At 36.9% G+C, this 14,346-nt stretch overlaps 1 protein-coding gene across 1 annotated transcript in view; it reads left to right on the top strand.

The window, feature by feature from the left end:
- Positions 1-14,346, top strand: part of DNAH11 (dynein axonemal heavy chain 11) — a 304,261-nt gene that overhangs the window by 103,146 nt on the left and 186,769 nt on the right. Inside the window, 4 exon segments of the mRNA XM_037508957.2 lie at positions 7,800-7,931; positions 9,574-9,734; positions 12,791-12,947; positions 13,069-13,214. Of these exon segments, the coding sequence (XP_037364854.1) occupies positions 7,800-7,931; positions 9,574-9,734; positions 12,791-12,947; positions 13,069-13,214 (596 nt within the window).

Consider the following 14,346-nt stretch of genomic DNA (forward strand, 5'->3'; position numbering starts at 1 on the left):
AGATATTTTATTTTGGAAACTTGGAGTTTGATAAAGTTTTCCTTTATTGCTCAGCTGCATAAAAATCAACAAAAAGAAGATAGCATTTTGAACTCTAAAAAATTAATAACTAGTGTACTGGGACATTACTTAATACTTTAGATTTAAGATTAGCAATATGGCTTTGTTTATTATCATCATCCTCTCCATCACAAAAACTCATGTGTATATATTCACACACACACACACACACACACACACACACACACACACACACACGGAGACCACAGACTCATTTTGTTATTTAGAGCCAAATTTTTGGCCTCACTTTTAATCACTGAGTGAGAAGTTCTTTCAACAGCAATTGGACACAATGTTGATAGTGGTCTTCTCTTGTCCTCAAAGTAGTAATTAAGGAGGCCTGCCAAACCTGCAGCTACAAGCATGTTTTTATATTTTTCACCTTTATAGAGAAGTTTAATCTGGTCTCATTCTTCATAATGTAGCAGGGACCCACAAAATCATGGGCAGAGCAATACTCTCTGCTCTCCCTCCCCTCTTGTCATAAATTACACTGAATAACAAGGTATATGAAAAAAAATCATATTGTTCATAGGAATATTGACCAGGTAATTTGGAGAAGGCTTATAAATTAGTTAACAGGATAATGAGTTAAAACAGAGAAAATAATTTTCAAGGCATAAACAGGGAATTATTACTATGATAAACCTATTTTGTTTCCTTGAAATTCCACAGAAATTATAAAATTAGATTCAATAAATATAAAAATTTGGGTTGCATGGTCAGTGATAATGACTAAGTGTACAAAAAATGGAGAACAGAACCTGTTCTGTCCCCTCTATATCCCAAGAGATTATTAAATGGAAATGTTTTTCCCCCAAAATAAAGCTCTGAGTAACTAAATGAGACATTTATTGAGGACTAAGGACCTGGGTATATGTTTTGACTATAGGGTATGGGATGGACTTTTTCTATGAAGGAACAGATTGTAAATATTTTAGTACTTGTAAGCAATATAAAGTACTTATCTCTGTTGCAGTAGAAAAGAAACTATAGACAATCTTTTAATTCATGAGAATGGCTGGGTTACAGTAAAACATCACTTATAAATGGCAGGTGGTAAGCCAGGTTTGGCTCGTAGCTTATAGTTTCCCCACCTCTGTTGTGGAGACAGAAGCAGAACAGATCTTGAAGTAACTCAGAATCTCCACGATAACAGATGGAGGTAGGAGGAAAAAGGGTTTGGTATCTATATTTCCCATATGAATCTGATCTGATCCATTAATCCAAGAATGAAGTTCTTTGAACAGACCAATTACTGACCAAGGTTTGCAGTTCAGAGAAGAAAGCAAAAATCATCAAAGGGATAGTGAGAGAAAACATAACCTCTTTGAAAAATATTTTGAATAGACACACAAACGCTCACCCCACTATGTATAATTTTATACTAGTAATTAAGTTGAAAGTCCAAATTACATGGATGATTGTCTATGAATCCTTTTTCAAAATTGATTCAAAATGAGTTAACCTTCATAGACCATCTTCAGAAATAATTGAAATGGTAATCAAGATAAAGATACATACCTCCCTAAACAGAGTCCAGTGGATTTCCTACTCATTCTTATAAAATTCTAATAAACTTGGTACAAAATGTAGGCAATGATTAAGGACAAAAGAAAATACTGTTGACCTATCTCACCAACTAGAATATCCTTTCGTTTGATCTAAATTTTCACCTGACAATGTTGCGAGATGATCCTTTGTGGGTTTCACATTTATGTCTGTCTGTTAAGTGGAGATACTGCTCTTTTTGTTCTAGACTGTCTTTGTAAGGACATTTGCATTGTGAACATCCTTGGAAAATATAGTGTCTTTCTCAAGTGGAGATTTTGTTGACTTACTATCCAATAAAGAAAATTTCCAGGACAAATGTCAAGCTCGATAACTATCTATTATAAATGATTTGGGCTCCCCAAACTCAAAAATCCTTTCCTATAACAGCTCACTGGTTGTGCAAGCATTCTTTGGCTCTTTTTAGATTGTTCTTTGAAAGTTGGGAGTCAGGGACTCTCAACTCGTGGGCTGGTGATTGCTGATATGCTGAAATTACCCAGTGCTATTATTATGACTAATAAACATCCTTTATCTGTGACCCAGAAGTTTTTGTGTCTTCTACCAGCATCCATGTATCTTTGGCAGGTTAACTCAGCATGCAAATAAATTCTCAGGCCCTTCGCGTTTCTGGACAAACATTTATGGGAGTCTTCTATGTTGTATATACTAGAAGTTCATTGTTTTTTTTTTTTTAAGATTTATTTATTTATACAAGCACTGGGTACAGTCAGAAGCGCGGGAGGGTGAGAGAACCCACCAGAGCCAGAGTGGGGAGCAGAGCAGGCAGAAGGACCGGAATACACTGCTGAGGGGAGCAGTGGGCGGCAGGAGAGGTCTGCGCGCCATGTGGGACCCTCTTCCGGTGGCCAAGGAGCAGCCGGGGATCGAACCGGTGCTGCAGAGGCTGCGGGCAGCTTTGCAACCCAGCGCTCAACTGCTGCGCCACCGGGGAGGCCCAAGTTCATTGTTTTTTATTGATTAGTATTCCATTGTATAAATATACCACACTTTGTTCATCCATTCTGTTGTGTTGACATTTGGGTTTCCAGTTCCAGGCTGTTTTTTTCTAAGGCTGCTTGCCACATTCTTCAACAAGTATTTTTGTGGACAAATATTTTCATTTCTCCAGTCTAAGAAGTGAAAGTCCTGGATCATGGGGAAGGTATATGTTTAACTATTAAAGAAACTGCTAAACAGGTCTCCTTTGTCACTCTCTCATCAGCAGTGTAACAAAATGCCAGTTGCTTCATATATTGGCCAGTATTGAGTATTGGCAGTATTTATAATTGCACCAATCTGGTGGGTATGAAATAATCTTATTGGGGGTTCAGTTTTCTCTGATTAGATTTTCTCTGATGTATAAAGGTATTGGGAATCTTTTTGTGCATTTATTGGAATTCATATATCTTCTATAGTGAAATATGCAAATATTTTGCTGTTTTGATTTTTTTAGTAAGGTGCTTTACCTTTTTATTTTACCTGTAGCGTTTCTTTGTTTTGAATACAAGTCCTTTTTTTTAATTACTGAATTGACTAAAACCTTCAATACAGTGTTTACTAGAAGTGATGAGTAGATATCCCCAGGTTCAAGGAATAACAATTTAATGCTTCACCATTAAGTGTCATAGTAGTTGGAGGTTTTTTGTTTATGCATTTCTCAAATGAAGGAAAATCCCTTCCATTATGATATATTGAAAGTTTTTAGCTTGAAAAGGCTTTGAACTCTTTCAAATCAGTTGAGGTGTTTATGTGGTTTTCTTCTTTACAGGGAATTATTTAATGCTAAGCCAACTTTGCGTTTCTGAAATAAATTCCTCTTGGTTACAATTTAGAGTGAGTGTGTGTGTGGGGGGGTGTGTGTATGTGTGTTTACTGCATTCTATTCACTAATATTTTTTCAAGAAATTGTGCATTTATGTTCATAAAAGACTATCTATAATTTCCTTTCCTTAAATATCTCTACCAGGTTTTGGGATCAGGATCATGCTCCTTTAAAGGAAATAGAAAATATTCTATTCTTATATATTTTGTGATAGAAATCACTGGTGATGCCATCTGGATCTGGAATTTTCTTTGAGGAACATTTTAAAATCATAGATTGATTTTCTGTATATGCTGCTGCATAGCCTTTTTTCCTTTCCAGAGTCAGTTGTGGAAATGTATTTTTCAGGGTGTTTATATCATCTTGGTGTGAGTGGTGGTGGGAGGCAGGTCACAGCTGACTGTGCCTTTGACTGCTTTCACTCACAGTGGCTGAATGGAGTCATGCTAGAGACCAGGCTACTAGCAAAGGCTAAACACCACTCACTTTTCAAACATCCAGGTTTCAAATTTACTGATGTGAGTTGATCTATCTCCACACAGGGAGGATCCTGTCTTTTTCCTGGTGTTGGTGATTTTTGTCCACCCCACTTTTTTTTTCTTAAACTTTTTTTTTAAAAGATTTATTTATTTATGCATACAAGAATTGGTACAGGCCAGAAGTGGGGGGGGGGTGAGAGGATTCACCAGAGACAGAGCGGGGAGAAGAACAGGTGGATGGACAGAAATACACTGCTGAGGGGAGCAGAGGGCAAGTCAGGAGAGGTCTGCTGCATCATGTGGGTAGCTCCCTGGCTGGGGATTGAACTCGTGCTGCAGTGGCTGTGGACAGCCTCATAGGTTGTATCTTAACCCCTTGCACCACCAGGGAGGCCCTTTCTTAAGCTTCCTTAAGAAAAAAAATTTATATTCTCAAAAACAAATCTCTTGATTTTCTGGTTTTCATTTATATTTTACAGATTTCTGCTTCATCTCGAGTATTTCCTTGCTTTGAGTTTAATTTGCTCCTCTTTTTAGAGGTTTAAGATAGGAGTTTAGATGATTGATTTTACACCTTTTTCTTTTCTAATATAAGCATTGATGGAAGCTTTTTAATGATGAAGAATATCTTCTGGAAACCTGCAGAGAAAATCATGCTTAATGGTGAAACATTAGAATTATTTCCATTAGTGTCAAGAATGAGGTAATTACGTGCACTATCTCTGACATTCATTGTTCAATATTGTGCTGGTGGTTTTAGCAATATGATTAAGGAGAAGTAGGAAATGAACATTGGAAAGGAGAGCAGCAAACTGAAATTCTACAACACAAACCCAGTAGCGTCGAGGATGGGACCGGGATTCTTTGACATTTTTCTTGTTTCAGGTGAAATGAAAATCCATTGTTTCTGATAATGCTAAAGGTGATAATGCTAAAAATTAGTGGGTTTCAAGATAGAAATTTTTGTTACTATGTTTGTGAAACAAACATTCCATGTTGGGCCTCCCCAGTGCTGCAGCGGGTTGACTGCAACGCTGTGAAGCTGTCCGCAGCCTCTGCAGCATGGGTTCAATTCCTGGACAGCCAGAGAGATTCCCACATGGCAGACCTCTCCTGTCATGCCCACTGTTCCCCTCAGCAGTGTATTTCGGTCATCTGTTCTGCTCCCCGCTCTGGTGAATCCTCTCACCCTGCTGTGCCTCTGGCCTGTACCCCATCTCTTGTATAAAAATAAATAAAATCTTTAAAAAAAAATTCTGCATTGATGTCCAGTTGGAAAGTATTTGAAAGTCCTGGTAGCTGACCCCCAAAAGTGCTACGTCAGTTGCATTGTAATGTTCACTTAAATTTGCTGAGTTGAGGATTATGAACTCCAGATCTTAACATTTCCACAGAGGGGTCCATTCCAGCTGCTTTGCCACTACAGCTCCATCAAAATGGAGGCCCTGCCACCACCATTGAGAGAACCAACCCTTCCCTCTGACCTTGAGTCTTTTATTTTCTGTTCCTGGTAGCTTCAAATACTCTTTTCCTTTATATTCATGTTTATTTGAATTTTACTTTTTCACTCATTTCTTGGTCTATATTTCAATTCTCTTTCCTCCTCTTCCTGTTCCTAGAACATTCCTGGTCTTTTGGCTTTATGTCCCTTTTTTTTTTTATTTCATCACACCACATCACGTCTCTGGCTAGTCTCATCTACTTTGATGGCTGCTCCATTTTTTGTTTTTTGGGTTTTTTTCCTTGATATGCTGGCAACTTTGATCTCTGGCACAGACTCTCTTCCTGAAGCACAGCCAGAAACACTTTGGAATTTTCCACTGGAAGAGTGACAAGTGCTTCAACCTAGAACATTCAAAACATTTTCACTCTTCTCAAATCTACTTCTCCAGTGTTCTCAACTCAGAAAAACAAAAACCCACAACACTCTTTACCAGTTGGTCATACTAGAAGTCCTTTTAACTCTTTCATTTGAATCAACCACCAAGTATCTTCAATATCTCCCTTTTCATTTGTTTCTCTATCACATTGTTAATATTCTAGCCCAAGCCACTCTTCTCTCCCTTGGATGATGGTAGCATACACCGATCTTGTTTTTCTTCCTCTAGTCTTTCCTCTAATTCATTCTTCACACTATAACCAAAGAAAACTTAAACTCGTTTTTTGTCTAATTGTCACTCACCTCCCAAATCTCTTTAATAGCATCTCATGTCCTCAGACTCCTCAATAAGCTGGGCTAGCCCTCATGTTTGGTCCCTTGCTTTCCTCCGCAGCATCCTTGGGCATCTGATCTAACTCTCCATTTTTTCCCTCATTCTAACTTTCTTCAGTTGCCTGATAAGGTCATCTGCTATATCCTAGACTTTCATACAGGCTGACTCCTGTAATTAAATACCACCTCCACCCCATGGCCAGCTCTTAAATTCTCTGCAATCTTACATACAGGTTTTCCGCAAAATGACTTTCAGAGCCTTAGACTAGTCAAGGCCTATTGCCGTGTGTCATCACAGTACTCCGTGCTTGCCGTAGCAAAACACTTGTCATTATTTATATGCATTCCTTATTGTGCTTGGTTTTCAGTCTCTCTGGAATGCTACTTGCCCAGCAGCCATTTCTCCAACTTAAAGGTGATGGGTGGGTTGAGCTTGTGGAGACTGGTACAGGGGACCTACTTTTACATATAGTAAAAGTTCAGGCTCTGAAACCAAACTGTCTGGGTTTGAGTTCTTTCTCCATTGACTGGTAAATGTGGTTACTAAGTCTGTGTTGTGCCTGTTGTGGAGACTAGATGATATGATATAGGCAATACACTTAGTGCCTGTACATTGTCCATTCTCATGTAGAGAATATACATTACATATAGCTTATACATGTTAGCTTATCTGCCTGCCTTTTCCATTCTTACTATAGTTCTATAACCTTCTCTAGTTCAGCCACAAAGTAGTCTGAGGGAAGTCTGCTGGATTTCATGTTTTTGGGATGTGGTAATAGTGCTGTAGGGAATCTGTTTTTGATAGTAGACTACAAAGGTTTGAGAGCCTTTGGTGATCTGTCATATTCACCTCTTATCACCTCACTCAGTTTGTAAATGACTGTCTTTTGCAGAACTAAAGGGGAAAGGAAATGGTATTTTAGCGTATGCTACCCTGGAGTAAAGCAGAATATTTTCCTCAGCTAAACCTTTCAATATTTTATGTGAATAAGTGTTAAAACAGCCACCAAAGATAGTATTTTTATACCTTTTACACAATTAATATGAAATATTTTCTCTCAGATCATATCTACACATGTATATACACTGTCAAAAATTTGGGTCTGAAAGTTTCACAGAACAATACCGTTAGTACCATAACACAATATTTTTCTTATCACTTTGTGGTATCATTTCTAATATCACAGAAATGATATCATATCATTCTGTTCCATTTAAATCCTTCCCATTCTATGAAAAGAAGTTGGTAGTTTGAAAAATAAAGATCTAAGAAATCAATGGACCTAGCAAAAATAGTGACGTGAATAAGAATTAAGGAGGATGTTCTTCAATTTGACATTTTTAGCCTTTCTCAGCATTCCTATCTCTTATCAAAAAACAACAATGCACTTGATATTTAGTTCATACTACACTTTTGTAGCTCTTAGCCCACTTTGATGATTTGAGATTTGTATTCATTCCTATTCCAGCAGAGTTGTGGACTAGATCATCATTAGGGTGGAAAGTGAGTTCTCTGTAGCCAGGAAACCTTGCTTCTACCTCTGGCTTTGTCGTTGCCCACAGGTTCGCCTGTCCTCTTGGACTCTTAGCTCAAAGGAAGTAATATTTGACTATATGTGTGTTAGATTCTTTATTTGTAATTTTTAGATTTTTTTTTTAAAATTGCTTCTAGATTTCTCAGTTGAATGCACTGATTGCACTTCTTCTGGGAGAACTTCTACCTGGAGACAGACAAAAGATCATGACAATTTGTACCATAGATGTCCATGCCAGAGATGTGGTGGCAAAACTTATTTCTCAGAAGGCAAGTTGTTCATGAAAATTTCACATTTTTTTTCTTGATTTCTAAAGATGATGTTTATTAGCAAGAATATTTTCAAGAAAGTCATTTTTTAAATTTTGTTTTGTTTGGTATACTTCAGTTAGTCCTGAGAAGTTAGTTATACTTACTTTGGGTGAGTCAGATTTGGGCTGATAATATCCTTGTGAGAGTTATCCTAAGTGATATCCCAAAGGGTTTTGCCAAGTCAGGAGGCTCCAATCCAGATCATGCAAGAATGTAATGCAGCATCATCTTAGTCATTTGCCTCTGATGATCACCTCGGTGGCTGGTAACCAGCCTACATCAGAGCTATGTATGTGTCATTTGATTATTTTCCTTCTAAAGAAAACGAAGTGTTGGTTACCTCTTTTCATTTCATGACTAAATAAATTTCTTTGAAGAAGTTATTTTCTAATCCTTTAGTGTATTGCTAACCTTCTTTATCTCTTTAACAAGTCCACATGCCAGGTGCTGGCAGCATTTAATGTGAAAGGAGAAATTTCTCACCCTTTTTCCAAAATATGTTCGTACTTACAAATGGTAGAAATATGCTTCTGTGCTTAATGTCATTGATATAACATGCCTGTCACCTACTCATCCAAATCCCTTTGTTTACTCAGTGGTGGTACTAAAGCAAGATGATTTGAATGCATGTATGTATCATGAAGTGTTTTCTGTATTTCTAGTTCTCAGTTTATTGAAATCAATGTGAATTTTAATTTTCTCAAAGTATGAGCAAATGCTTCTTCATGTCAGCCATAAACTTAAAATTACTTCTTGAACTAGTTTCAGGACAGTTAGTGAATAATGCTTTTTAATTGCTAATCCAAAACTGATCCTTGCAAATCATTACTTATTTTACTTTCTCACTTCGGTGATGAGCTGTCAGTAACTACTCTTAGAATGCAAGCTTGCACCTTCTTATAAATCTTAGTCTATTTTATAAGTTTGGTAACTTGTTTGCAGTAGGATGGATTATGATTTAAAATATGTCCTTTATTGTGTGCCAAAAGAGATGAAAACTTTGTCTAATTCCTGATTATTGTAAGTGTATTGAGACTTCTTTAGGAATCAAACATATAAGTAGTTAATAATTTTGGTGACTTCAAGGAACACTAGGTCACCTATAATTTCAAGAGGACTAGGTTGAATTAAGATAGGAAGGAATTAGCAATGAAAAAATATTCTGATTTAATAAAAAACAAAGTGGAATATCTCCTTACTAAAAGCAAACTAGTGTCATTATAGACCTATTGAAAATAGTGTGTTTATATCTCCAACATTCAAAAATTACAGATCATGTGCTGTCTTAATATGGGTATTAAATCTGATTTCAGTGGTATGAGTAAAATATTTAAAAAATGATGTAATTCCCTGGGGTGATTTAAAAAAGGGGAAAAGCATTGCATGGACAAATTGATACTATTTTATACTGAAAGTTTTAAAATGAAGACTTTTATTACTCACATATTTCTGATTAAGCATTCCATTTATTTACAAGCAGTTGCAATTTTCAGTAGTATTGAAGATATTTCCCTTTTGTGAAATTTTTAGATATGAAATGTGAGCCAGCAGAGTTGATTATATTAACAGATTACTTTTGTGGGTCATGTGATAATTTTAGGTTGTCAGTCCCCAAGCTTTTGCTTGGCTGTCTCAACTCCGTCACCAGTGGGAGGACAGCCAGAAACACTGTTTTGTTAATATTTGTGATGCCCAGTTCCAGTACTTCTACGAATACCTTGGAAACAGCCCTCGACTCGTGATCACTCCTCTGACAGACAGGTAACTATTACAGATGTTAGTTAGATAGGAAAAACCAAGTCAAAATAATTCCCCAAGCATGGGTGTAGAGGTGTGACCCTGAAAAGAATGGAAGAAAATGATGAATGAATTGGGAAAGTATATGAAGGCAGTATATAAATGAACTAATTAAGTAACATAGTGTTGACTTTAGAGACAAAAGAACCAAATTAGAGAAATAGAATCCTAGAAACCATATAATACACAAATACAGAAAAACAAACAAACAAACAAACAGATAAATGTGTCTTTAGGCAGCATCTTTGATTACTGAGTCCATTCTTCCTGGCTATCTATGGCTAACATCCTGATGTTAAGGTTTATAACCACCCCTGTCCCAGATCCCTTTATTGGCAGTGTAATAATAAGAACTACCTATGTTAATTCATTTTTGAAGGATTACATACAAAGGAAGAATGGGAAGAGAACATACACATTCATTAAATGATCCAACAATACTTACAAAACATGGTGCTAAATACTTAAATCCCGTGATAGAAAGAGTTCCTGCTGTCACAAAGCTCACTTTCTAGTTAAGTGAGTATATTGTGAGAGTGGCTGGCTGGAAATGAAGAGAAGAAGTAAAGTTATTTTAGGCAGTGGTATATGGAATGAAAAAAATATATGTTAGAAAGTGTCTTGAAGGGAAAGTCTACTATAGATTGAAAGAATATTTAAACTGAGCCTAAATGATCACAAGTAATCTCTTATGCAAACATGCTGGGGCAGCATTACAAGCAAAGAAAATACAAAGTTTCTAAGGTGGGAAGGAGCTTGCCAGTTCAAGGGATGGACAGAGAGGCAGCATGGCTCAAGTATATAAGGGAGCAAGGAGTTATTAAAAGTTCATTGCCATTTATACCAAATAAATAAATCCACAGTCAGAATGTTGCAGAGACAAGGATATATTGCACGGCCATGAAATTCTTCATTCTTCTCCCAGCCTCTGCTGAATTAATTAAATGTGGGAGAAAGCATATTTAATTCTTGGTGTTCACTAAAGATAAGTTACACTTCAGTATCACAAGGATGTTCCCAGTTATCCACTGTCATGACACTAAATTTTTTTTGGGACTAAAGAGTAGATGGTTTCAACAATAAGTCTGAAATGCTAGGTTGTGATGATGGTGCTGGGTGGTTGGCAGAATTCTCTCACTTGCTTTGTGCTTGTCCTCACACATACCAATCTCATCACTGGTATATTGTATTGTTTCTGAATTCTCTTTCTCCAATTTCCTTTCACTTGTCTCTAACTAAAAGTCCTTGTTCATTATTTTACACCCTGATTGCAGTATCAGAGGTTAAAAGTTGTAGCTTGACAAAACACTTCAGAATAGTCAAAACTGCAGATGTTAAGAACTTACTGTATGCATGCTGCCATAAATGGAGAAGATAGGAAGAAAGACACAGGATATAAGGAAGAAAGTGACAAGCCATTTAAAGTTTATCACTATGTGAAGACTGATCGCTTATTTTAATCACAAATATCACTGGTTTATTTGGAAGTTAAAAGGAAGATGAAGATTCCTTTGAACAGCATTGACAGTGCTGGAGAAGAGAGTATATACATTTCATTTTTAATTTCATTCTTTGGGTTATTTACTAATTGCTTAACACAGGATACCTTTCAAAAACTTGCCTGAGGTCAAATTTGAGGTGGTCTGGTTAGGATTGCTGGCCAAGCTGCTGTTGCAGAGAGACCCAAAAAACAAGCCTTCAGTAACACCAAGGCTGATACCTCACTTGGGTAACTGTCCAGAGGAGAGTAATGCAGGAGTCAAGACTGACAGGTGACTGACTTGCTAAGTATGGTGCCCACTTGTGTTTCAGCTAATGAAAAAGGAGAAAACATCTTGAAGGAAGTGCCCTAGGCATGGCAAACAAGTCAGCACATAACACACTGGTTTTGTCCACTCCTGCCTGGAAATGTAGTCTGTGGCATAGAGGCAGCCAGAGGTCCAACGAAACTTGGAACCACATGAAAAGATATTAGGGGATAGTCTCCACTACAGAAAGAGCTGTATTCCTAGTCCAGGGGTCTTTTCACTGTGAACCCATAGTAAGAGACACTTAAACATGTGGTGGCCTTGAACTACAGAAGCACCATTTTCATAAGTAGTTGTTTCTATTTGCACACTGCTTCCAAATTTTCAACATATCTTTGACTTTCCTTATTTTCCTACAGTAAGCCTCATTTTATGGGCAGAGAAAACTAAGTCATGTTGACATCCAAAGACCTATTTAAGATTAAAACCTGATCCTCAGCAGAGTAGACACCAACCTTGGTTGTCTGACTTCCACCTGTATGTCTTTCCACTAGATACAGTGACTGTAAAACACAATAATTTATAAATCCACAAAACCCCATGTAAGGTTATTGCCATTTGTTAGTTTCCCCTTTTTATTTTTTACAATTCTGTCTGAATGATTTTTCTAAAAAGAACCTCTCAAACATTCCTACAAAAATAGTATTATAACCTAAATGCATGTGTCAACACATTTAAAATTAATCCCTCAAGCAATATAATAAATTGTGTTTATTAGCTTTCTGCATTGAAATAGGTATATATTATTTCCATGCTCAGTGTTTATATGCACATTTATATATCTTATCTCTTAATGTATTCATTACATAGTAATTTAATGAAGTCAGTGTTTAATACATCATCCAAGGTTTTGAATTATCTTTTATAAACAATAGTTTGAGCTAAGTGTCATATTAGTGTCTTTACCTAGAAATACCAGAAATTCAGTGGCATTGCAAATCATGTGTTATTTGTTCAAATACACAGCTCTTAGAAAATGAGATTTATAAAGCAGTACATTCTGTTTTTGAATAACCAACCTAAAAATAAATTTGATATAAAATATTATTATGACTGATTGCCATGAACAAGTCATAGGTATATCAATATTCTGTGTTACTACCTCATTCTAGACTCTGGCTTCTTAAACTTTGAAAAAATGTTGGACTGCCCCTCATGTTTTCCAGAAATCTCTTATTAGACTGTAATGTTTGTGTTTTCCATTGCTTACAGGTGTTACATTACTTTAACTCAATCACTTCATCTCACCATGAGCGGAGCTCCAGCTGGCCCAGCTGGTACTGGGAAAACAGAAACCACCAAAGATCTTGGACGTGCCCTGGGCATGATGGTCTACGTGTTCAACTGTTCAGAACAAATGGACTACAAAGTGAGTTGCAAAACGTTGTGTAAGATGACAGATTCGAACAGCATCACTCCTGACTTGTAATGATTCATAGTTATAGCTTAGAAACCCCTCCTGTTAAATCCTTACTGCTTACTCCGTTCAGTCCATAGGAGATATCTATAAGGGACTGGTGCAGGCAGGAGCATGGGGCTGCTTTGATGAGTTCAATCGAATTTCTATTGAAGTTCTGTCAGTGGTGGCAGTCCAAGTGAAAATGATACACGATGCCATCAGAAACAGGAGAAAGAGGTATGTGGCATGTGACTCTTTTCTATTACAAATAGGAAGAATAACATGGAATAAGGTAGTAAACCTTCTTGTCCGTCTTTTACTATTCCTCTGTCTAATTAAATGGATAAAACAAGAGAGATTATAAGTTTTGAAGAATTATTTTGAATAATTGCCCATTTTAAGTGCTTTTTAAGTGTTGAAGGCAACAGAGGTTTATTCATTGCTTTAATCACTGAAGGAATAAATTCCATGTCAATGCTAAATCTGAAAGATTCAATTCTCAGGCCTGATCAGGCTTGATCTTCTGGTTGTATTTGTCATGGTTGGCCCCTCCTTTCCATGTGACACACTGTCTCCATGTGGGTTCAGGGGCACCACACCTTTCTAGTTTGCTCCCTGGCTTACAGCTGTTGCTTTGCTGGTTTGTTCTCATCTATAAAATGAGGGCAAGTATGGAAGCTCCTTATAGATGACTGTGGTGATTAAATATAAAGCACTTGTACTAGTGCTTGACGTGTGGAAAGTACCATATTAGTGTTAGATATTATTTTCATTGATACGATTACCTGACCTATTACTATGCAATAGCTTGGGGTTCAGTCTTGTCTTCTTGGTGATTTATCCAGTCATATGGCTTTCAATACCATTGTATGCTGCTGGCCACCTGATGCCCAGACTTCCTAGCCCCTGATATCTAGACTTATCAATACATGGGCACTGCCTGTTGGGACATCTCAAAATTGCACTTGATATTTCTGAGGCCTATTATATTTAATATATCCATAGTCAAATTCCGGATCTTTCCACCAACACTTGCTTTGTTAGTTCTCTGTCCCAATAGATTATACTCTCACATTTTTCCAGTTACTCAGAATGAAAACCTTCCATATATACCCAGAACCTACCTACTTCTCCATGCACCACTCTCAGAAATACAAAATGTGACTAACACTTGGGGTTTGATGGCTTAATGTGAGAAATAAAGTACAAAATTTTGGTTTTCTTTGTAACATAATTTATACATTGTAGTCTTTTATTTGGCCTACCCATTTATTAGGGTATGTTCAACTAGGTGTCTTATCCATGAGAACTTTCCAGCCCTCCAAGCAGGGAAAGATTAGCTCCTTGAGATTGAACCTATTGTAGAAGT

Source organism: Talpa occidentalis, unplaced genomic scaffold, assembly GCF_014898055.3.
Source record: "Talpa occidentalis isolate TD23 unplaced genomic scaffold, MPIMG_talOcc4v2.1, whole genome shotgun sequence".
NCBI classification, from domain to species: domain Eukaryota; kingdom Metazoa; phylum Chordata; class Mammalia; order Eulipotyphla; family Talpidae; genus Talpa; species Talpa occidentalis.